This window comes from Mixophyes fleayi, chromosome 3, assembly GCF_038048845.1.
Source record: "Mixophyes fleayi isolate aMixFle1 chromosome 3, aMixFle1.hap1, whole genome shotgun sequence".
Taxonomy (NCBI): domain Eukaryota; kingdom Metazoa; phylum Chordata; class Amphibia; order Anura; family Limnodynastidae; genus Mixophyes; species Mixophyes fleayi.
The window spans coordinates 141,441,140-141,466,363 of NC_134404.1; the positions used below are offsets into that span (position 1 = coordinate 141,441,140).

The window sequence follows — 25,224 nt, forward strand, 5'->3', positions numbered from 1 at the left end:
TGATGATGATGATGACACCAAGATCACTTTCCAGCTGTTTCTGATTGGTTGGATAAAAAGAATCGGCGCTTCTCTATATACAACCTGCTGCTGAAAATGGATACATACAAATTAATAACAAAGGTTCAGCGCATAGCTAACAATATGACCAATGATGTAAATGAAGGACACAGATGGAGGTAATGTTATAGCTCTTTCGCGGAGAAAGTAATAACTAAAGGTTCTTACCCTGCTCTTTCCCTCTTAGTATTAGTGGAATTTCTTCCACAATCCAGTAGCTTCCGTATGTACACTCCGGGATTGATGTCCTGATGGCTGTTATCCAAACGGTATTGTTACAATCCGGTTACAGTATCCTCACATGCGGTGGAACGCAAGTGGACCGCATAAGTCCTTCCGGCGCTTCCTTTCCTCACGGGTGCCCACTGTGTACAAAATTCAAAGATGTATTCTGATGTGTGTGCTTTCACCCGACGCGTTTCGCCTTACCGGACTTTTTCAAGGATGATGTCACTTGTAGCTAGTATTCTTTTTATAGGGATATTCAATCAACTTTATTGTTCATGACAAAATGCGCATTTTGAGTAAAATTAAAAATGTTAAAAATCTTTGTGATAGTGTGTAAATAATACATTGTTACACACATTAATCACAGGTATTAATAAAACCACCAATACCTGTGATTAATGTGTGTAACAATGTATTATTCACACACTATCACGAAGATTTTTAACATTTTTAATTTTACTCAAAATGCACATTTTGTCATGAACAATAAAGTTGATTGAATATCCCTATAAAAAGAATACTAGCTACAAGTGACATCATCCTTGAAAAAGTCCGGTAAGGACGAAACGTGCGGGTGAAAGCACACATTTCAGAATACATCTTTGAATTTTGTACACAGTGGGCACCCGTGAGGAAAGGAAGTGCTGGACGGACTTATGCGGTCCACTTGCGTTCCACCGCGTGTGAGGACACTGTAACCGGATTGTAACAATACCGTTTGGATAACAACCATCAGGACATCAATCCCGGAGTGTACATACGGAAGCTACTGGATTGTGGAAGAAATTCCACTAATACTAAGAGGGAAAGAGCAGGGCAAGAACCTTTAGTTATTACTTTCTCCGCGAAAGAGCTATAACATTACCTCCGTCTGTGTCCTTCATTTACATTATTGGTCATATTGTTAGCTATGCGCTGAACCTTTGTTATTAATTTGTTTCTGATTTGTTGTTTGCATATTGACTCGACCGGCTGATTGTACTTTGTTTATTTGAAATAGAAAATACACCTGTATTGAACAAACGGGTCTGGTTAATTTCTTCATCTATTAAACATTATTATTATCAAAAATAATTTTATTTTAAAATAATACAATTTTAAAGATATAATGACATATATGTGGCTTGATTTTTTTTCTTTTTTAAGGAACATATACTTACTTTTGCAAATGGGAGGTTTTCCTGTCCATTTCATATCACTTTTACAAGTTCTGTGCTCTGACCCACCAACTAGAAAATATCCTGGCTGGCAAGTATATATTAATGTATATCCTAATGTAGGTAGATCTATTGATCTCATATCTGCATGTATGGGTGTTTCTGGCTGCCTGCATGCATGAGCTGGAATAAAATAAAAACAACAAATATCATTAAAAAGTAACATACAGTATTACTGTAACAATCAAACATACACAAAATAACACAAAAATGACATTTGATAAGCTAGGCACCTTGGCCTAGTCTCACATTGTAAAAAATCAAAGTGTGCCCAACTTTCAGTGTAATTTACGTTATAGTTAAGCTGGTCACACACACATTAATTTATTCAAATAGATAATTTGTGTATGTTTTCTGCTTAGGCAATAAAAGGTCATAGAGCAAACCAGGCCATGCTATTTTTTTCATCAGACAGGTAGAACAGTTGTAAAGATATCCAAAGGATTATATTTATGTGCATATGTTGTGATATTTGTTTCTTAAACAAAAATAAATTTTAAACCAATATTTTTAAAGAATCAGTTTTAATTACAATCGTACTCCTGTTAGGTCATTTGGCAATCAAATTGTTCATCTAGAAGCACATACTCTGATAACCACACAATTTCAAATTATCATCATGGCAATGGTGCAGTTAAAGGATTGCTATAAGTTGAATGAACATATCAGATAAAAACAATGTGTAACAATGAAGAGCCAAATATGTAAAAAACATTGTCAGAAATTCTTAGTAACCAAAAGGAAAAAAAGGACGTGAAACTATTAATGTTGAAGATTTCTTTGTAATGAAAGACAATGTAGTATATGACAGTGGTGAGTTTAAACAAGGAAACAAGTTAACAGATGTATATACTTTTCTCTACCTGCATGCCTGTACTTTATCAACAAAACCGGTAATGCTGGTAATTGGGATAGGAAATCTATATCATTTTTAATAATACAATGCTCCTCCATGTAAAATATGCCCTATAGACAAACAAACTCTGCAAGTAAAGTATTCCCGGCACATTAAACAGCTATTTTAAACTTTATTTTAAGTTTATATGCCACTAAGTCAAAAGTCACGGGTATAGAAACAAAAACAATTCAAAAGTGTACAATATAGTTCAATGGAGCTGAATTAGAAAATATAAATTGCCAAAAGCAATAAGAAGTGACATATTGAGAAAACCACACCCATTTCTATTGTATCAATGTGTTGACTGCACGTGTAAATAGGGGTGTCCCTATAAGGATCTTATAAGACTATGATTTTACTGCTAAATGAAGCTTTATTCCCTAGGTCACTTGACAGATGCCTTATATTAAACAAAGATATACATAGTAGTAAGACTTCAAATGCAGTTAAATAGTAGCAACGTGAGCTGAAATTTACAACGTTAACTTATTTCCATAAACTCTAAGGGGAATATTTGCTGGAACCATCGATTCCCGGTGCTTTGAAGCCATTTTTTAAATCAAAACTTTAACACCACTTTTTATTAAATACAAAGCCCATCAGGAACCACTGCATAGTAGTATATCCTATGGGGTCTATGTATTAAGACATTTATGAAGGAAACTATATTTGCAACTATATTTGCATCCAGATGGCCGCTTCACACTACCATCTGCACTGCCATCTCCCAGGAGCTTGCCAAGAGTTAGAGACTGGGCACAACAAGGGCACACATGCATAGTAATGTGATTAATAATTACCATGCCATGTGTGCTCTCTAATCTCCTCCATACCCCAAAATTCTCCATCACCTCCATCAACCCTGCTCTACATTCTATGTAATAACTAAATATTCTTGGCACCACTTTGCTCCAAAAAGTTGGTATATGTACATTAGTACACGGAGCCCTAAATTTTTATTTTTAAATGCAACATCTCAAACAAATAGAAAAGACAAGTGCCCAGCCATCATACATTCTAACACAACTCAATTGCCCTAACAAACAGCATACAATGCTGTTACCAGTTTTCATATTTATTTTCCTTTGGCTAAATCAATTCATGTGAAAGATTTTTTCACAAACATGTCAGTAAACATAATAAATTAAATTTGTACCATTCATTCCCGAATTCAATCAATAATACTACACAGTTTGTCTTATTTTTATTTTTTGTATATTTATGATTACATTCTCACATATAAATGCTGAGAATAATGGCTGTAAAAATATGCAAACAATAATGCTATTTGGTTGTTTTTTTGCAGATGCCTGTAATAAATGGGGGATTTTTATAAGTCCCACTGATGTTCCTTCATTTATTCCAGTATATACTTGCCTTTGTAATAATTTTTTACTCTCTTTTAAGTCAGAAAATGCTGTCAGGACTCAAAATATTTGAGTATAGCGAAGATAATTTAAAATGCTGCAAACATTAGTGGTACTTACGGATGCATTCTGGCTGGGTTCCACTCCATGTTAAATTAGCAAGACAATTACGTGTAGTGGAGCCTTGAATATGGTATCCTTTGCGACATCTGAAGAAGATAGAGCTCCCAATCTTCAAAAAATAAAAATATCAGAAATATGTCAGAAGTTCTAGAATGAAGTAACTGAAGATAGCTATTTAAATGATAATGAGGCATATAAATGAATCTGAAAACTTTTTTCATAAAACAAAGTATATGTCCAAGCACAATTTTTTCCTGAGAAAGTATTCAAGTAGAAAATGAAGAAAAAGTGCAAAGAAAACAATGTATCAGTAAATATTTATATTCTGATATATAATCTGATTTCTGTTTATCTGTTAGGTTACATTTGTAATGCTGTATGATGCCATTTTTGGGACCTGTTTCAGAATTAGTCTTACTGGGCAGCAATGTATGCCCATCCCATCTGTAAGTCCCTGCTCTGCTCCTCTGAGTATTCTGCAGGGCAAACAAATGTGGGCTTTCATTCCTGGAATTGGCCTCCATGAGCACAGTATGGACTGGAATAGCAGTTGAACCTATTTTCCTATAGCTGGGTATTAGGGCTTCATAGATATTAAGGGTAAAATGCTAGCATAACACTTTCCACATCCTATTTTAAGCACCTTAGAATCACTTTAATCTAACAATAGTCAAATGTGTCTGGATAAATGAACATTCTTTAGCCATAATCCCCAACAATATCATAGACAATTTGGCAGTGGAGGTCATTTACAAAGAACATAGGATATGCATCACAAAAGACTTTGGTATTGCACTGGGGTTCTAGGTACATTGCTACACATAGCATTAATAATTTACATTTTTAAGTGCAATATCCCAAATAAATAAAAAAGATATGTCCCTAGCCAGCATGCCTTCTAACACAACTCAATTGACTCAACCAACAGAATACAATGCTATGTCACTAGTCTTCATTTTTATTGTCCTATTACAGTTACTTTGGCTAATTTGATCAATGTAGGCAGTTAATATCTTTTATTTTTATGCAATTTCTGCTCAACATTCACTGCAAATCATGTAGGAATTATCACAGCTGATTTTTGAATCTGGAACATTTGGAAGGTGGCTATGCGGCTTTCGTATAGCGAGCTGATGTCCTTACAATTTAGCATCCTTGATAATATATATTCTAATGAAAAACATTTCATTTACATTTTTTCCGTTTTTATTGCCTTTTTTGTATGAATTTTAAAGAATGCATTCATCATCATCAACTTATTTCAGGATAGAGTGTTAAAAATTGTCTGAGTCTGTTACCAACTTTACAACCAGTAAATTTCTTTAATTAGTCACTCTTTCTAACAACTAAAAAGTGAATTTTAGATATATTATTTACCTCAAAAGCCTTGGAACTGTTCTGCATGCCATAATGTGGAGTACCAGGGTCTCTGCAGGAGTTATGAGCAGGATCTGAAATATGTGCAAAATTTTAACTTAAGAACGGGTTACTATAGAAGCAGTCAATCATTTCAGCTTATTTAGTTCTACAGTTTATGGCATTCCATCAAAATTAAAATAAAGCTGAGTACTTGACAGAAATGTCATAAATTGACTTTATTCTAATATATTAGCTTGGTTACAATATAAACGAGATCGTAAAGCAATCTAGAATCCAACATTACTATCACTATTAATTGATTTTTCAATTATGGCATCGGAAAGGATAAAAAGTAAAGTTATATTGTTTTGTTAGAATACAGCAATTTCATGAAAGTCTTTTCTCCCATAACCACAACACAAGTTGTATGCAATAAATTCACGATGCAAAGTCATAAGGACATTATTAATTGCTTATAACTACTTTTGCAGAAACTGACAGTGGTCACTGCTATGGCTAGGGTAAAATACTTTAAAGCCTGTTCATAGTTCCATACACAGTCACTTCAAGTCAAGCATTTGAATAATGACTATTCTGCATATCCATACCCAAGAGTACTGCAGAACATAAAGAATTAGGCTACATTGCTGAAGCTCTGGAGAATAGTAATGTAAAATTGAGCAACATTTTTGTCTTGCACCCAGGGTAAGGTGGCATAGAGCACATATACAGTGAGGTTGTCAGGTAGTTAATACTTTAATAAATAGTATTATTTTCACTGCATATGTAATGTGACTAATACAGTGCATTATGTCTCATTGACACACAAAGCACCCAGTGTCTTGACATTTCTTTCAAATGTAGGCAAATTGTCATTGTAATTCAGCTAATGGAACACTGTAATTTTTACTACCAGAATAGTAGCAGATTTTATTACATCATATTACTATTAGAACTAATCTTACTAATGTAATATTATTCAAAGATTTTCCTTAAAACAGCTCACACACGTGTTCTTTAAGCACAGCATACAAAATCATCATAAGATTCTGTAAGTGATCTGGTCCTACTTGAAAATGGACAGCTTGATAAATTTACCCCTAAGTATTTACGATATTCCAAGAAATATTTCCTCAATAAGACTTTTTGTTGAAATTTGACAATGACTTAACCAATAGAATGTAATACTTTTGAAAAGTGAGTGCACATACCAATACATGTTGGCTGGATACCACTCCAGGTGCCATCAGACTGGCAAATCCTTCTAGAAGACCCAACCAATATAAAAGGGGGTCTGCACTGATATGAAACTTCTGATTTATAAGTAAAGCTTTTTCCATTTACACGTCCCTCAGCAGGAGTGCCAGGATCGCCACAGAATACAGCTGAAAAAAAGCAGATGTTTTGACATCAGTTAAAAATATGGTAAAATATAAGCCCAGAATTTATGATGTGAGGTTTGCACTATAAGTACACGTGTTAATGTATCGTCAATGTTTTTACTGTTTTATGTAAAGCACCATCAAATTTGCCATGGTGCTACAAAGATCCTTGATATCATAATACCAACACAAGCCAATTAATATAGTAATGGAGAATGCCAAAATGGTTGCATAAAACAAACACATACACAAATAAATGTACAGAAAACAAACACATACACAAATAAATGTACAATCTTACTGCTTTCAGAGTGATTATTCAATCGCATGCAAGGATGATGCTTTATGTTTTAAACCACAGGCCTTCATTTATTAGACATATTTCAGGCTGTGGAGGGCTTTAAAGGGGAGGTTCAATGCTGTCTCGTCACCTCACATCTCTGTTTGACATTTTTCTTAGCCCAATCAGATTTACATTAGAAAGAACATACCTGATTAAGTCAATATCACTGAACCGATGAGGCTTTGTACTTTTGTAAAATGTAACCCAAAATACTAGTTTTTATCATCAATTTCAGAACAGACCTAATGTTGTTCATTGTAATACTTTTACAAGCTGGTGATTTATAGTTTAAATTTATTGTATTTATTGATTCATTTATGGAGCTTTTCTTAGAAGATCAAATATTTTGCCTTTTACCTTGAAATAAATTGTCCTTACTTTACAGTTCACTTCGAATCGAATAATTGTGTAGTTCATAATATCAAATATATTGATATGTGTACACAAATAATCTTGGAGACGCGACTCGAGCACAATACCTTCAGACTAGAGCACTCCTAGAGAATTACCTACTACCACAGGCCAGGCATAGTCTAGAGTACACTAAAAATAAGTTTTATAGATAGGGCAACAAGACGGGAAGGTTGCTGTCTCTAATGTCTAATCCAAGGCGAAAAGTTAGTCCTGTAGTGGCAATCAAAGATGCACCCCCTAATGTAACATACGCTAAATCTAAGGATATCTTACATAAATTCCAACACTATTATGATGTCCTGATATTCCTATTGATGCATCCATATTTTGGCTCCAGGACCAGATGGTTCTTCGGCAGAGTATTACAAAATGTTACAACATAATATCGCCCCTACTTCGCTAGAGCTTTTTCAAACTATTTATTCCGAGAAACCGCCATTTCCATCTTTTAATGACGCTTATACTGCAATCATTCCAAAACCAGGAAGAGACCCACAACTAGTCGCATCCTATCGCCCAATTACTTTATTTTGATTTTAAATTGATAGCTAAAATACTAGATGACCAGTCACAGGTCATTCTTCCTGCGTTACTAACAGACCACCAGTTGGGCTTTGTAAAAGGACGCCAATCAGTAAGAGGGATCAGAACGGCCTTGGCGGCTGGTATATCAGCATCTCAGAGTGTAAACGTTCCTAATATGTTTCTGAGTTTGGACACTAATAAAGCCTTTGATACAGTACTTTGGCCTCACTCGTATGTAATCCTGAGGGCTAGAGACTTTGACCCATCATTTATCCAAATGATTGAATACTTTTAAACCAAACTCACAACTGCAATACTATTGAATGGTTCCAAATGTGAGAGGGTAGTTATGGAGAGGGGTACCCGCCAGAGATGCCCTCTCTCACTACTGCTCTTCAACCTAGCCTTGCCCCCACTTCTATGAACGTTACAAAACTGGAATACTTTTCAGGGCATACAGATAGATACCAGTCTGTGAAAATTTCTGCATTTGCCGATGATCTACTCCTCTGTATTTCCAATCCACAACATACACTTAAGGCAATCCTGGAGAAAGTTGGGGAATTTGTATTAGGCTTTCAGATAAACATGGATTAATCCACAGCCCTATATCTTAAAGCAGAAGTGAGTTGCCCTGCTTGGGGTTGTTCCATGAGAGTATGATGGGCAGCCCATCAATTTACATATTTGGGTATACAAATTCCGAAGCTTCCATCGCGTCTATTTCAGGTTAATTTCTCAAAAGAAATTAGATATGTGAGTTTGAGTTGGAGGACTGGAGTCGTCTCCCTCTATACTATACATGGTGGCCAACTTGATCACAATGTTTTCTTTTTTCCCAATTATTTTACCTTATTCAAATTTTACCATTATTGTTAACACAACGATATCTGACACATTTAAATTTCTTGTACCGAAAATTTATTTGGAAGGGCAAGAGACCTAGAATCAGTCTGCAGAAACTGCATCAGTATGGCATTAACAGAGGCATTAAATTCCCAAATGTAGCAATCAGACAGCTATCCCCCGCTATTTACAGGATTGAATATATGCTAATAGTTACTTAGAAAATTAATTTACCCCAAATCTTGACTTGAAGGCCTTGCTATACCTTCCTGATCAAGAGATCTCTGGTGAAGTTAGGAATAATCCACTTTTGTGGACTATTTGAAAAATATGGTGCATCTTGTGTCATAAACATGGTATCAATGCACATGCTCGCTACATTTACCTATAATACATAATCCAAACTTTCAAAGGGTAACGGCAAGTTATCCATTCACAATATGGCAGGCGGCAGTGGTTACTACTATTTCCCAATTGGTTAATAAGCGAGAAAGGAGACCCATGACATTTCTAGAGGCATCAAGTAAATACGAAGCTGTGCGAGCCTATCCAATAGTGTTTTTGCAGGCCGAACATTATAGTATGGAGTCTTTCGGACATTTTCACATGTAGATTGGGACAACCCTCTAGACCCTATACATTTTCCGCCTACTCCTAAGCTCCAGGCTATCATCATTCATTATGGAATAATGAGGGATGTGATAGAATACTCTGCCGCACATGCAGGTATATCGCGGTGGCTGGTATATATCCCTGGTCTTACTGCAAATCCCTGTACAAATCCTGTAAATTGATATCAGCTAATACATATACTAAGATGTTTTTAAATATTTATCACGGTACATACTTGATCCACCAGAAGTGCTTTAGAATGGGTCTCTTGCAGTCTAGCAACTACGTTTAGTGTCATTCTGTTGACGCAGATCTATTTCATTGTATGTGGGGATGCCCCTTGCACCGCCCATTTTGGCTTCAGGGAAAATGTTGTGCAGAAAATTATTTGCTAAACTTTGTTCCATTAACGCCCGAGTGGGCCATACTGGGAATTCTTCTGACTAACCAGAAGATATCAAAGGGAGGTAGGCATTTATTATTAGCCATCAGTGCTGTTGCACGTAAGACTATCTTACACCTAGGGCTGCACACTACAACTCTTCCCACTTTCCTGTTCAAAGAAAAGCTTAACTTTCTATTTAGAATGAATCTGGTTGAGACAGTAATTGACAAAGAAAATCAAGTCAAAAAGTTCTTTGACATGTGGGAAAGCTATATTAATACACTCCCTGCTTCCACGAAACTTATATGTCCCGAAAACATATATTGCTATACACTCAGAAATGTGGCTAAAGATCCTCCTGTTCTTGTATAAATTACTAGGTGGCATTGTGAGTGCTACAAATCGTTACAATTTTGGGTTATGATATGAGACAATAGTGGTGGTCTATCTTGGGTCCCATGTGGTTAGATTTGTCTCGAGTGAGATCACTATAAAATTATATATATATATAAATATCAGTGCTTCCTGCTTAAGTCATCTTTTGTGCCTAGTTTATGCAAACAGAAAGTATTTGGTAAAGCCATCTCCATGTTTATTTTAAAAAAACAAAGTTTTTTGCATGATAAAAAAAACACTATGATGTCTTAAATTTTTCTCTTTTTCCCCATCTGTAATTCATCATCATCATCAGCAGCTATTTATAAAGCGCCACTAATTCCGCAGCCAGGGACGGACTGGGACTAAAAATCAGCCCTGGCATTTAAAGTACATAGGCCCACCTCAGTGCCAGCAGGAAAGAAGCTGTGTGGTCAAAAAGGGCGTGACTACATTGTGTTGTGGGTGTGGTCAACATGGGGCATTGATACATACATTTTAATAAAACATTACATTTATCACGCCCTCCCCTATTATGTAATATGGTTATCATTTTAGACAAATGTAAGACAAATACACAGGCAATACTGTGTGCACTACTGTTAGGTACATGCAGCTCTGCCTTCACAAGCAGTACAGTGTGAAGTGGGACATACCTCCCAACTGTCCTTGTAGTCAGACCAAATCTCTCTAAACGAGACAGTCACCAAAATTTGGGACTTCCCCACCAGATTCAGGACAGTTGGCAGACTGTCCTACTCTCTCCTACCTGTTCTTGTCACTATCACCACCTGTGGCTGCTGGTGTCTTTAGTTGCTGCTTGTCTGGATCCTCGAATGTTGGAGGCCCTATTTGGGATAAAAATGGGTACATGTAATTTAGAAAACTTCAACCAACCCTGGTGTTTAATCAATGCAACCCATGTTTTATAATTAGGCCTCCCTCCAGCCTCAACATTAAAATACTGGTATTCACGTTTAATAAATAAACCTATTTCCCTGCCTCCAAACAACCCCAGCAATAAATTAAATAGCATTTACGTTAAAGAAATAAACCTATTTCTGAAATAAGCCTCACTTTCAATTAATAGCTCCCAAATCATATTATGCCACAATAGTGCCCCAGTTCATACAATAGTTCCCCCAAATCATATTATGCCACAATCATATCATGATATCAAATTATATACTGCCCCTAGTTGACATTATGCCACAATAGTGCCTCCAAATCATATTATACCATACAGTAGTGCCCAAAAATCATATTATGCATCAATAGTGAACATATTAACACCACAAAATTATATCTGCATTCCCTCCTCCCCCCCCCCCCGTGTGGCATCCTCTCTTCCCCCCCCCATTTTCTCTGTGGATACCCCCCACTTCCCCGTTTTCTGTGTGGCATCCTTCCCCCCCTCCCTGTTTTCTGTGTGGCATCCCCCCTTCCCCGTTTTCTCTGTGACATCCCCCCTTCCCCGTTTTCTCTGTGACATCCCCCCCCCCTCCCTGTTTTCTCTGTGGCATCCTTCCCCCCCTTTCCTGTTTTCTGTGTGGCATCCTTCCCCCCCTTCTCTGTTTTCTCTGGCATGCTCTCTCTCTCTCCCCCTGTTATAGTGTACTTACCTTCTCATCTTCTTTTCTATTCTAGTTTCTCTCTTCTGGTCTCCTCTTCTCTTGTCCGCTTCTCTGACCCGGCTGATTTGACAGTGCTGCGCTGTGCGCGGCACATAATCTGGTGGCTGGTTCCTGGGGTAGCCAGCCACCAGGAAGCGTGTCACTGACAGGCTGTCTGTGCACGGGTCCGGCCCATCTGACCATCGGCATTGATAGCAGCCAGTTAACCTACCAGTATGTTTTTGGAGTGTGGGAGGAAACCGGAGAACCAGCAGAAAATCCACGCAAACATGGAGAGAACATACAGGCCCGGCGCTTCCATTATGCAGCGTTAGGCAGCTGGTCTCTGATGGCCGCCGATGAGGTCTAATACAATGTGTAAACTGTGCAGCGACTGCTGAGCTTACCAAAATGGCCGCCACACAGCTTCAGAGATAGATCTATGGGTAGGGGGTTGGGCTATTGATCGCCGCCGACGCCCCCCAAAATGCCGGTAGGACGCACTGCACTCCGTCCCCTCCCCTTTCATCACACTTTCTGGTGGTGTGATGAAGGGACATATGTGTGATGTGTGATGAAGGGACATGTTAGGGCCGTCTATTCGGATTACTTGTCATTTCCATTTGGACCAATAAAGGAAAGGAGATGCCCATTGCCTTTAACAAGTGCATAATACATAGGCTTATTGTGTCATGTTTAATGTTCTGAAATCCAACACCTGGATACCTCCCCCCTAGAAATCCTGTGTCTGCAGCGCAGTCTGGACAGCGTTCTGCATGAAACATCACTGCATCTGGATCGCTGGAGGAGGTAAGGCTTACCTTTTTTTTTTAACACAAAAGTCAAGCGTGTGAGGGTCTGTGAAGTGGGTATTTGGTGTGTACGCGGAAGGAGGGGGGCGAAGTTTGAATTTTTGCCCAGGGCGCCGAGAAGCGTTGCATTGACCCTAAGAACATACAAACTCCACCCAGTGCTGTGAGGCAGATGTGCTAACCACTAAGCCAACATGCTGCCCACAATTAATTTTAATATCTTTTGAGCATAATGTACTCTAAAAGGATTAATTTAGGTGAACGAGCAATAATTGTGTCTATGTAGTTAGACAGCAGGAACACCCTTGTTTATGACAATCTGACAAAAAGATGCTTTTTTCTGGGCTAGTCTATTCACATTACACATATGTGTAAAATCTGTTAATTTAGAATTAGACACAATGATATTATATCTCTTAGAGAAAAAAGTTTTTTGTGCTACATATTTGTTTTGTTTTTTAAATAACCCTCAATGAGTTTATAAAACCTAATTCAACAGATTGTATACTATTCTATACCTCTGTAAGATATGATGCATTTCATAAGGGTTAATTATATTCTTTTCTAATTAAATGATGGCATTCAAGATTTCATAAAGTACCCTCACAGAAGTTTCATAAGTCATAAATTAACTACAATAATGAATATTTCTTGACAATAAAAATACAAGTTTATTACCATTGGAATAGTTCCCATGCTACTTCTGCTATCAGCCATTATCCTCAAAAGAATTATTTGATGTTCAGCTGATGGATGATTGAAGAGGTGACCGTTTTATGCAGCCAATAGTAAGTTAGCACTATAAACTTAGCTCTTTATTGGAGACATGGTGATTGATGAACTAATCTTGTTCTATGAAACATTGGACAGATATTTTATGGTTATCAAATTCAGGTTTTAGAAGCATAGGGAATAAAAAAGGGGGTTGCAGAATTATTGAAAAACTTAAAACATTCATGATTAATGTTCTTGGAATTAAAAATTAGGTATAATCAAAAACAATAGATGTTATGTTCCCTTTTTACTTGGTAACTTGGTCATTTGTTTTCTTTTATAATTTTAACTGCCCTTTCCTGAGCAGTGTGCTGAACATCATTATGTTGATTATTAAACATCAAGAAGCACATTTAAGCACTACTGACAGTTTCCAATTAATAAAACAAAAAAGTAGTTATCCTGTGTATAAATGCAGTACATCTGTTGTCAAATATTGCTGATGTGACACAAGTTCTTTTTGATGGCTAAATGTTTTCCCATTATTTCAGCATTTATCTGCCAGTGTTTCTCTGCTAAGCTCTAAGAGCTCAGTTGCTAAAATTTGCACATATTTTGTGCAATTGCTATTACATAATTGTGCAGCATATATCTGAATATTACACTTTACTATTTTATTTCAAGTCTTTCATGCCAGAAAATCCTTTTCAGAGCCCATGGGGCCGATTCAATTAGCAGAGTGTTCCTTCTATCGTTTACTGCTCACACCACATAGAGGTAGATTTCAATCCTTTAATTGACAATAATGTGTGCATAAACATAGTGTAAGAGGCTAGTATGCCACCGTGAGGATAATTGAATCGACCCCAATGTGTCATCTGCAGGGCCGGATTAACCATAAGGCTAACTGGGCTACAGCCCAGGGGCCTATGGCATCCAGGGGGCCCTTGAAAGTGCTCAGCAGCAGTATTGATCGGTCGGGGGCGGGGGCTCCCCCAGCCCGATCAGTGCTGCTGAGCACTTTCACTGCAGTACTTCTCCGGCGCGCTGTAGTCTCCTTACTGAGGAGATCTCGTGAGTCTAACTCTCACGAGATCTCCTCAGTAAAGAGAGTACAGCGCGCCAGAGAAGGAGGTAAGTGCCGGGGGGGGGGAGGGGGTGCAAGCAGCTCAGGCAGCTCAGATCACGGGGGAAAGGGAGGGGCGCAGGCAGCTCCGATCACGGGGGGGGCCTCCATTCCCTTAATCCGGCCCTGGTCACCTGTCACAACTGTGCTTTTATTTCTTGACAAGAGGCTAAAACCACCGCAGTAGTCTGACTATAGAATGGTCAGACTATGGTCAGGAAACTAATCTACAGTTCACTAAGAGCGTAGTCAGAATCCAATCAACAGGGATGTAGTCTAAAACGTAACATAGAAATAACTAGAGATGGGCGGGTCCGGTACTCCGAGAACCGAACCCACCCGAACTTTGTGTATCCGAGTACCGAGCTGAGCAGCTCGGTACTCTCCCGCCCATTCCGAATCCAAATCGAGGCCGAACGTCATTGTGACGTCGTCGGATCTCGGGGCTCGGTTCTCGCGATACTTCAACTTTATAAATACACGCCTCCACAGCAATCCATCGCCATTTGACAGAGGGAGAGAGCAGGGTGTAGTCATAGGCTAATTAGAGCAGGGACAGAGAATACAATATTGTTCTTGCAATTGCTCTAACCAAAATCGCTAGTGCAGAGAGGAGGATAGAGGTTTATTATTTTTTCTTCATATTTGGCACTCCCCAGCGCTTTTGGGGTGTCCCCCATAATTGTGCATAAATATTTCTGGCTGTCAAAAGTCATATCTGTCAGCAGTATCTACTAAATAATTTTTAGCACTCCTCAGTGCTTTTGGGGTGTCCTCCCTAATTGTGCATTAATATTTCTGGCTGTCAAAAGTCATATCTGTCAGCAGTATCTACTTAATAATTTTTAGCACTCCTCAGTGCTTTTGGGGTGTCCTCCCTAATTGTGCATTAATATTTCTGGCTGTCAAAAGTCATATCTGTCAGCAGTATCTACTAAATAATTTTTAGCACTCCTCAGTGCTTTTGGGGTGTCCTCCCTAATTGTGCATTAATATTTCTGGCTGTCAAAAGTCATATCTGTCAGCAGTATCTACTAAATAATTTTTAGCACTCCTCAGTGCTTTTGGGGTGTCCTCCCTAATTGTGCATAAATATTTCTGGCTGTCAAAAGTCATATCTGTCAGCAGTATCTACTAAATAATTTTTAGCACTCCTCAGTGCTTTTGGGGTGTCCTCCCTAATTGTGCATTAATATTTCTGGCTGTCAAAAGTCATATCTGTCAGCAGTATCTACTAAATAATTTTTAGCACTCCTCAGTGCTTTTGGGGTGTCCTCCCTAATTGTGCATTAATATTTCTGACTGTCAAAAGTCATATCTGTCAGCAGTATCTACTAAATAATTTTTAGCACTCCTCAGTGCTTTTGGGGTGTCCTCCCTAATTGTGCATTAATATTTCTGGCTGTCAAAAGTCATATCTGTCAGCAGTATCTACTAAATAATTTTTAGCACTCCTCAGTGCTTTTGGGGTGTCCTCCCTAATTGTGCATTAATATTTCTGGCTGTCAAAAGTAATATCTGTCAGCAGTATCTACTAAATAATTTTTAGCACTCCTCAGTGCTTTTGGGGTGTCCTCCCTAATTGTGCATTAATATTTCTGGCTGTCAAAAGTCATATCTGTCAGCAGTATCTACTAAATAATTTTTAGCACTCCTCAGTGCTTTTGGGGTGTACTCCCTAATTGTGCATTAATATTTCTGGCTGTCAAAAGTCATATCTGTCAGCAGTATCTACCAAATAATTTTTAGCACTCCCCAGTGGTTTGCGCTCAGAATGGATTCAAAGCAGTCCACATATGATCTGAATGAGCAACCAGGTTCTGTCACCAGTCCTGATGTTAGTGTTCCCAGTACGTCATCTGGCCAAGGCGATGTCAAACAACAGAGTGTTTTCAAATTAGTGCAAAAAACAAAAACCCCAAAAAAAATTACTGTATTGAAGCGAAAAAGAAGTGTAACTGAGCAAAAGTTAAGTGACGATAAAAAAAAAATTGCAAGCATGCCATTCTACACACGCAGTGGCAAAGAGAGAATGAGGCCTTCACCTTTGGCTATTAGTGGCAGATCCCAAAAATTTACCCAGCCTACAATTGGTGCACAACTACTGTTACGCGTCAAAGCCGAGCTGCAAGATAACAGTGAGGCATTACAGGAGAATATTTGCTCTGATTCACAAATGACAACAATCCCTGTGGAGAGTCCATCCAACAGTAGGATGTCTAATTGTGAGCATTCTTCTGATGTGTGCCTTAATAGCCCGAGTGTAGCCGGTGATACCCAAATTGAGGATGCCACTTTGGAATTAGAAGAGGATGAGGGGGAGATTTGTGTAGGCGACGAGGGTGCTAATGATGATGTTGATGATTATGATGCAGACAGATACCAAATTGCCTTTCTCAATTTCTATTTATATTCTAGATTATATAACGGCTGAATAGTTTTCTATTTTACTCCTAGTGGAGAGAGGATCTGATGCAGACAGATACCAAACTGCCTTTGTCCATTTCAATTTATATTGTACAGTATATAACGGCTGAATTTATTAGTATTTTATACAAGTGGAGGGGAGCCTAGAGAGACAGAAACCAAACTGGCTTTCTCCATGTCAATTAATATTGTACAGTCTATAATGGCTGAATTTTTGTTTTTTTTAAAAAAGTGGAGGGGGGCCTATAGAGACAGAAAGCAAACTGTCTTTTTCCATTTCTTTACATATTTAACTATAAGTGTAGGGTGTAATATACATCCAAAGACGATGGCTGCATTGCCAATATGCATAGATGGAGAGGAAGACAATCTGTTTTGTGTGTAGAATAAATGAAGGCCTACCAACGAAGAATTAAACTGTTTTTTTGGATGATTTATTACCTCAACAATTAGATTACTTGTCTCTAAAACAGTTGGAGCACTAAATTGGGTTAATTTAGGCCCAAAAACTTGGATTTTCCCAAAAAATAGCAAAACAAAACCAAAACCAAAACCAAAACACGCAATGGCGGTTTTGCAAAACCAAAACACGACGGTAATCCAGATCCAAAACCGAATCCAAAACCAAAACACGGGGGTCAGTGACCATCTCTAGAAATAACTATGATTTGGGCATTGTGCTCTTTTTCAGGAGGAAACTAGGTAGTTGCAACAATTTGTCAGCCTCTTGCAGGCAATGGGAAGCAGGATCAGAATAGGAATCCAAAGGCAATAGTAGCAGGCCCACAGTGACTAAGTGGCCCTAGGAGTGTACAAGCAGAAGAAGTTAAAGCAGGTATTGAGGACAGACACAGTTCAGGCAAAGTCAAGTGGTAAGCGAGATGCCTAACACACAGATCAACAACACTAGCAGTTCAGATAAAATGACAAGAGAGGCCCTAAAGCTGCACGCACTTAAACTCATGCAATTTGTGTCCACATACAAAAACAATTACCTAGCAAAGGCTTAAATATCTCCTATAGGCCTTTTCTAGCCAATCAGATCCATTGGGGGTAGGTGCTGGGTTTTTCAGATAAAAACCCTCTTCTGCTGCTGTTCTGCCTCATTCTCTGCACAAAATCCCCCACTCGAACTCTTTAGATCATGCTTTGTAGTCTGATTGTCTGTTTTATCCTGTTCTTAACCTTTTCTCTCCCTCACTCAGAGCAGGCACAGTTTTCAGGAAAGCACTGCAATCAGCGACTGATACATACGGCGCTATCGCTAGTTGGTTGCAAGTCACTGACCCCTGTTAGGAAAAGATGGCTCTTGATCTTTTGTTTGGATTACCACTTGACCTGCTTTTGAGGGCACTTCATTGTGAGTCTAGAATGTGTGTAGCCACTCTGACACCAGATTTAGCGCCGGCCATTCAGTAAGGGACTTTCTCCTTGCTTACTGGATATAAGACCATTTAGCCATCCAGCATTTTGGTTCAGTATTAAGTTCTTTAGCTTTCTCACATTTTGATTTCTCCACCACCAATTTATTATATTTAAAACTGTGATCTAATTTTTCCAAACTTACAAATTTGTCCAAGTCTTTATTTCCCATTTACAGTCTTAAGTGATAACATGTGTGAAGGTGATTGTGCAGTGGGAACGGGGCATCAATTTTATGCAGTTTAAAGTAGCATGACAGAGGTCTGGTCGAACAATTGTCTGGCATGTGAAAGCAGGAGGTAGATCTGACTCCAGAGTATGGCTTCCCAAAGGCCATGTCTCTAATGAAAGGAAAAGTGTGCCAGCTGAAGAACCGATGAACTAGATCTCTGCTTGCTAACACCATTGGTTCAGGCCAGACAGGGGTACGGTACACAGCACAAACAGGGAAAACTGGAACATTTAACTCAGGCCTAATATGTTTTACATATTCATGAGATGCACAATCCAGGAACCTGGGACTTGACACTGGTTTACTCTGTTTAGAATACAGTTTATAAATACACTGAATATATTTATTGTACATTTAGCTCTGCATTTATTTGGTTTAACTCACCAACCAGCCCATCCTCTGTAGAAGCTCATAATCACAAATAAATTGCAGGTTTGTTGTTTAAACCACATTTATTTGAATGATTGTAATGCACTAATCAATTCTAATATAATACATCTAAGCACCATCTGCATCTGTGGTGCCACTGTTGTTAAAAGGAGTTGAAGTTAAACTGGTGGCTCCCACAAATAATGTTTTTGGAGAATTGCCTTTAAATAAGTCCACTAATTAAATCCCCAAAAGAGAACTATTTTATTTTATGTTTTTCTTTCCTACTTTAGAAATAAAAATAAGGGTACAGTCTGTCAGTGGAAGTGAGAAAATGAAAGCAAATTGTTTATTGGTTACTCTGATTTAATACACATAAATAACCACTTAACATGTACACATTTAGGCATTTGAATGCATTAAAAAAGAACACTGCACTAATCTGAAATGTAGAAAGCCTGGAATCCAAAAGGATGAAATATAGATGAGGTTGCTAGTAAAAAAACATGGCACATTATTTGTACCCAGAAAGTGCCATAGGTATGATCCTACATGGATTTTGTTGCTCTATTTTTAATAATTATAGCACATTCCATTCTCATCTCCAAAATGTGAAAGGTAAGTACTAGATACACACTGCTAGATACATTCTACATTCTATGGCACATTTTCAAGTTTCGCCTTGTGATGCAGATGGCTTGAAGCTGCTCTGCCTTTACTGTCTATCTACGAATTCACACAGCAATGTACAGCCGTTATTCTTTGCATTATTACTTGAGTTGAAATAGGTTGGATGCTGACTTTTAGTGAGGTCTGATTTTCTACTGGGCTACTTTAGGAAATGTTATTTCTTTTTAAGTCACTACAAAGGCTTTTGCTGTATGCTTTGTGTCATTGTCTTACTGGAAATGCAGACTGAAGTAAGTTTTTCTCCAAGAATGGTTTGTATCTGGCACTAAACATTGAGGCAAAAAAGTTCACTCATCAGACCTTAAAATCTTCATCCACAACTCCCACATGTTATCAGTCAAGCTCCTAGCAAAATTTCTGTTCTCTTCAACACTGGTTTTCTATTTACCACCCTCCAAGAACATGCAGATTTGTGAAGTACTGAAGCTATTGTTCTCCCATAAACCCTTTCTCCCACCTGTCAGAATTACCAGATGCCTTTTGGTGGTCTCTCTAACAAGTCACCATCTTGTATGGATTCTCAGCTATATTTAGAGTCTGGTCTGTTCTAGAAAATTCACAGTTCTGCCATAAACACTCAATTTCTTTATGCTGCAGCTCAAGTCCTACAGGAAATATTAAGTCTTTTTATATCCTTCCCCTGATTGCTGTTTTTCAATAACCTTTTCCGCTGACTGTTTTTTTCATCTTCATGATAAGCTCTTGTTTGTAAATGCATTAACCAATGCTGGGACCTCCCACAGACATTATTTTGAAATCAATTGAAATAATCAATACATCAATAAATTGTTCATAGGTGGACTCCAATAGTTCCAGGGGTTACTTAGTTGTAGCTTTTAGCGTGAATACTTACACAATCAATTAATAGCTTTTATTTATTTCTAATTAATGAAAAGTAAATGATTTAGAGTTGTTTTTCTTGTTTGACATTTCAGAGTATTTTTTGTTGAGCAGTGGTAAGAATTCCAAACTAAACCCCATACACAATATGTAATATTACTAATAAGAAATTGCTTGCTGTGCCTGTAAAAGCAAAAGACATATGCAAATATGCTGGTTTCTTTATGGTTTTTGATTTGTAATCGGCTTGTCAGTGATTGCATGTGAAACTTATTTACAAATGTAATAACCTCTGGTATGAACATTATCATGCAGATTTTAATTTTCACTGTTGTGTGTTCCTGAACTACTTGAAAAAAATAATTTGTTCGGCAGCCAGAAACTCACTTTAGATTCATTTGTCATATATACAAGAGCCTGCAATGTCAGAATGTCTGATAGCTAGAACAACAAATATAATGTTTTAGGGCGGCAATTGTTATATACAAAAGCTTGTATATTATCATGCTGTGGGGCTCATTTTTGAAACCCAAAGCACAAATGCAACTTCATATTCCTACTTTTGCTCATATGCACCCAGTTTTAAAGTTGTCCGTTTGCTGGAGCACATCTGGGATATCCCTTAATGACCGAGGAATTATATAGTGATTCTGGAAGCCAAAGCAAAGTGGTTTAGATAAATCACTTTTGAGAACCTACAAACAAATGTATTAAATACACTTTCTACATCTATGTATACACTTAAAATAAGCTGCCAAAAAATAAACACATTAATATATCTAAGCAAATTAGCCATGTCAGATAAGGTAGTCTGTTCAACCAACATGTCCAGTTTGACTGTCGGAGTTTCTATACCTTCCTGATTGGATAAAATGTTCTGCTTGATTATATTTATTACATTGTTTGAATCAGCAAAGCACATACAATCATCAATAATAAAGCAGCAGTTTGAGAAATTTCTTAACTTACGCAAACATTGAGGCATTTCTCCTCTCCATATTCCTCTGCCTTCACAAGAAAGAACGGTAGGACTAGAGAGTTGATAGCCCTGGACACACGTGTAACTGACACTTGATCCCCAGCTGTAGTCTGATCCTTCCAGTTTCCCATAGAGCACATGAGGTGGCTGACTGCAGTGTATGGCTGTTTCAAGAAAGAAAAAAAACATATTGGATTTTGCAAAGAAAACAGTGACAACCGCTGATTCATTAAAAATAGATAAGTAAAGTAACAGTAAAAAATAATTATAGAGTATCACACCAACAATGTTCAAAGTGGAGTACTGTATTATTTATTTGAACTAACAATTCATATTTCAACTGCTTTCTCTATATCAGGTAACATCTGTAATGATTTGTAAAATGCACAGCATTCTAAAATGTGAGACACTAACAGGGCAAATGTTAAACCAACTGGTGATGAAATCTTTGCTGACATAGACATGTTGATGAAGACACTATAAAAGTATAATAGTAAATGAATCATAAATAATAAATGGTGGTCTCAAATATGATATTGCATTTTTTATTATCTGTGAATATGCAAATAGTTGTTACTGGTTCCTTTCCATAGAAAAGTCTGGGGGTAGATTTACTTAAGTTTATAAAGAGGAAAACTGGACACATGTTATTTTCTCTAATGTAGTAGATACAATACAGTACTAGAACAGCTATACCTATATATGATGTTCACTTAAAAAAAAAAGTATATATAGATAGATATATATATATATACACACACACACACATATATATTTATATATATACAGATAAATATATATATATATAGATATATATATCTTTATATATATATATATATATATATATATATATATATATATATATATATATATATAGATATATCTCTCTCTCTATATATATATATATATATATATATATATATATATCTCCATATATCTATACATATCTATACACATTATATATATATATATATATATATATATATATATATATATATATATATATATACATATATATATATCTATATCTATATCTATACATATATATATATCTATATCTATATCTATCTATATCTATATCTCTATCTATCTATATATATATGTCACTTTGTACATTACAGATACATTCGATGTAATTAGCTGCAGACCTTTACATGTTGGTTTCGTCAGGTTCCATGTGCCATCTTTGCCACACATTAATGGACCTGTGGCAGGAGGGTCTTTCCAATAACCTGGGTTACATTGGTAGTTCACTGTCTTGTTAAATGTAAAATCCTTTCCTAGTTGAATACCGTTGGCAATGGGCCCTGGATCTTCACACGTTATCACTGGTATCACAAGAAGAGAAAGTCGAAAATATTTACCATACTTTAGTACAATGTAAGAGAGGAGGTGTCTAATATTGTGAAATGAAGAATCTATTTGTTGCCATTTTTAACCTATTTATTCATACTGGAGAATTTGATGCTATATTGCTGCTCCAACTATCATTATGACATTTTTTATTTTCCTCTTAATTTTTATTATTAAATGTTTAGGAAATTGTTTAGGATGTGTAAAAGAAAATTGAATAGCCCATAGCACACCAAACCTTTTAAATATCTAAAATCAGATTAAAAATGTTTAAAATATTTTTTTTTTTTACATTTTAGTGTTCTTTCATTTAAAAATAAACTATTCTATTTTATTTGTTTCTTTATTTATGCATTTAAAGATCACAGTTAGATAAAACAAACACTAGGGGCTTATTGCAGAGTTGGACGCAAGTCCAACTGATCAGGACAAAAAGCACTTTTAGCCAAGTATCTGTCTCAGTTTGCACTCCGACTGAGATGGATCTCCCCTTTGCACCTCACTGTGTTTAGAGATCGTGGAACGGGGAAGATAGTGAGTGAGCCTAGCAATGTAAAGGCATGTTCATGCTTTTTATATGCTATGCTAAGTTGAAAACAGCCACATATGGGACTCTAGGAGATATATATATTTTGTGGGTGCTTTCTCCTAGTGCAACAAACCTTGTTGCATTAAAAAAAGTAGTAAAAAAATTATTACATTTTAAAAAAAGGTGTGCACCCCCTCCCAAACAGCTTAACCAACCTGTTTGCTATTTGGGAGGGGGAGGATCAGAATTTTTGTTGTTGTTTTAATATTCATTAATTAATTAATTAATTAATCTATCTGATTTACAGGGCCACTGTGACTGATACACTTATGTGTATCATGCACACCTGCCAGTATGGCAGATAAAGAGGCGTGTTTTGCAATTTGCATAGATCCGTGTGGCTTGGAATCCTGTGTAAACTACAGGATGCAAGTTTCACTTACGATTTCACTGTAAATTACAGCCAACTCTACATCAAGCTCATTAACATCAACTATTTTGAACAATACCCAGGTCCCAAACAATGCTGTGTCTTACTGCATATGCACAGTAAAATAACATGGAATTTAGAGTACACATAGGTTGCATTTGTGGCCCCCTACATCTGGAGAAATGGGTCTGAAGTTCAGTAATGGTGTGTACACATAAGTGTGCCATTTTCCTTGGAGATGCAGCCTATTCTAATTAGGTCGTATACCAAGACACGCTTGTCAGCAGGAATAACTTTTGTAGCTACTTAAACTGTGGTGGAAAGATAGATGCTGATGTTGATGATCATCAGTCAACCTCTTTGTAAGTGTAAAAACGGAAAACATAATTAAATAAATAAAAATGCTCTGACCCCCAAAAAGTGAAAGCAGTACCCATAGCCACGTGTGGTTACAGCTAATGTAGGGAGATGAACAGCATAGGCCTGCATCTAGATATCTTTAAAGTACATCAAGATACAGTATCAGGGTAATAATGTAAAAAAGTGAAAAACTTACTGTATATCTATATTTTGATGTTCTTTAAACATATCTTGATGTGGACACGTTCTTTCACACTATTTTCAGTTACATATATCTTAAAATACATGCAACTCAGATTGAACGCAGATAAGAATGAAATTTTGCAGCCTGCTTTTTAAGTATACTTTTGGATGCAATATTGTGCTTTACTGTGAATGAATCCCTAAATGTATAACTATTATGCATTACTGCATTATATCACTATTCAAACATAATGAAATAATTAAAGAGTTAATCTGTAAAGTTGACCATGCAGACAATTCATATTTTGCAACATTGTTCACAAAGAAGTTAACAGGACTGAAAGTTAGAAAGAGACATTTTTAACAGTGTAGCAGAAAGCAAAAGTTTACTTGAGCAGAAACAAACAAGCTAAAGGCAGCCATGTTGATTGGAGACCAGAGAAAAAAGAAAAAAATGTAAAGAAAAAAGAAAATCAATAGTCATTCTGTGCATAAATACAACACCGCCTGACACTCTTCTAATCTGTTGTGACAGTGATTTGGTTATTGACCTGAGCATTCTGGAGCACTTCCAGTCCAGGTCCCATTGGCAGTGCAATGTCGAGTAGTTAACCCTGATGTTTTGTAACCTTCCCAGCAGGCATAGATGACAGAGCTGGAGAAAAGTATCCCGTCACTGAACATTATCATGCCATTGGTTGGAGTTCCAGGATTTCCACAGGATACCGCTGTCAAAAAGATGGAGCTAAAATCAACATACATGTATAGAAGTGACAAGTAAAATTAAAGCAAGTACATTGATTTTAAACTGCAGAGATAGATTTGCAGGTTTATGTAGATTACACCAACCAAGGCAATAGTGAAAATATATGGTTTATCTAAGGCATTTTATATTGATAAGTAACATAATAACAGAGTTCCTCCTGTAAATTCCTCCCACCCTTGCCCTGATATAAACTTTGCTAATGATGACTCAGTTCTGTCTGTTGTCCATAAATGCTTGCAACTAGT

General features: G+C 37.0%; 1 protein-coding gene across 1 annotated transcript in view; it reads right to left on the minus strand.

The window, feature by feature from the left end:
- The window catches only part of CSMD1 (CUB and Sushi multiple domains 1), a 1,526,452-nt gene that overhangs the window by 22,721 nt on the left and 1,478,507 nt on the right, over window positions 1-25,224 (minus strand). Inside the window, exons 58-64 of the mRNA XM_075202483.1 lie at window positions 24,765-24,941; window positions 22,507-22,686; window positions 21,349-21,522; window positions 6,464-6,637; window positions 5,271-5,344; window positions 3,891-4,002; window positions 1,449-1,628 (exon numbers count right to left, since the gene is read on the minus strand). Of these exons, the coding sequence (XP_075058584.1) occupies window positions 1,449-1,628; window positions 3,891-4,002; window positions 5,271-5,344; window positions 6,464-6,637; window positions 21,349-21,522; window positions 22,507-22,686; window positions 24,765-24,941 (1,071 nt within the window). The remainder of the gene's footprint in view (window positions 1-1,448; window positions 1,629-3,890; window positions 4,003-5,270; window positions 5,345-6,463; window positions 6,638-21,348; window positions 21,523-22,506; window positions 22,687-24,764; window positions 24,942-25,224) is intronic.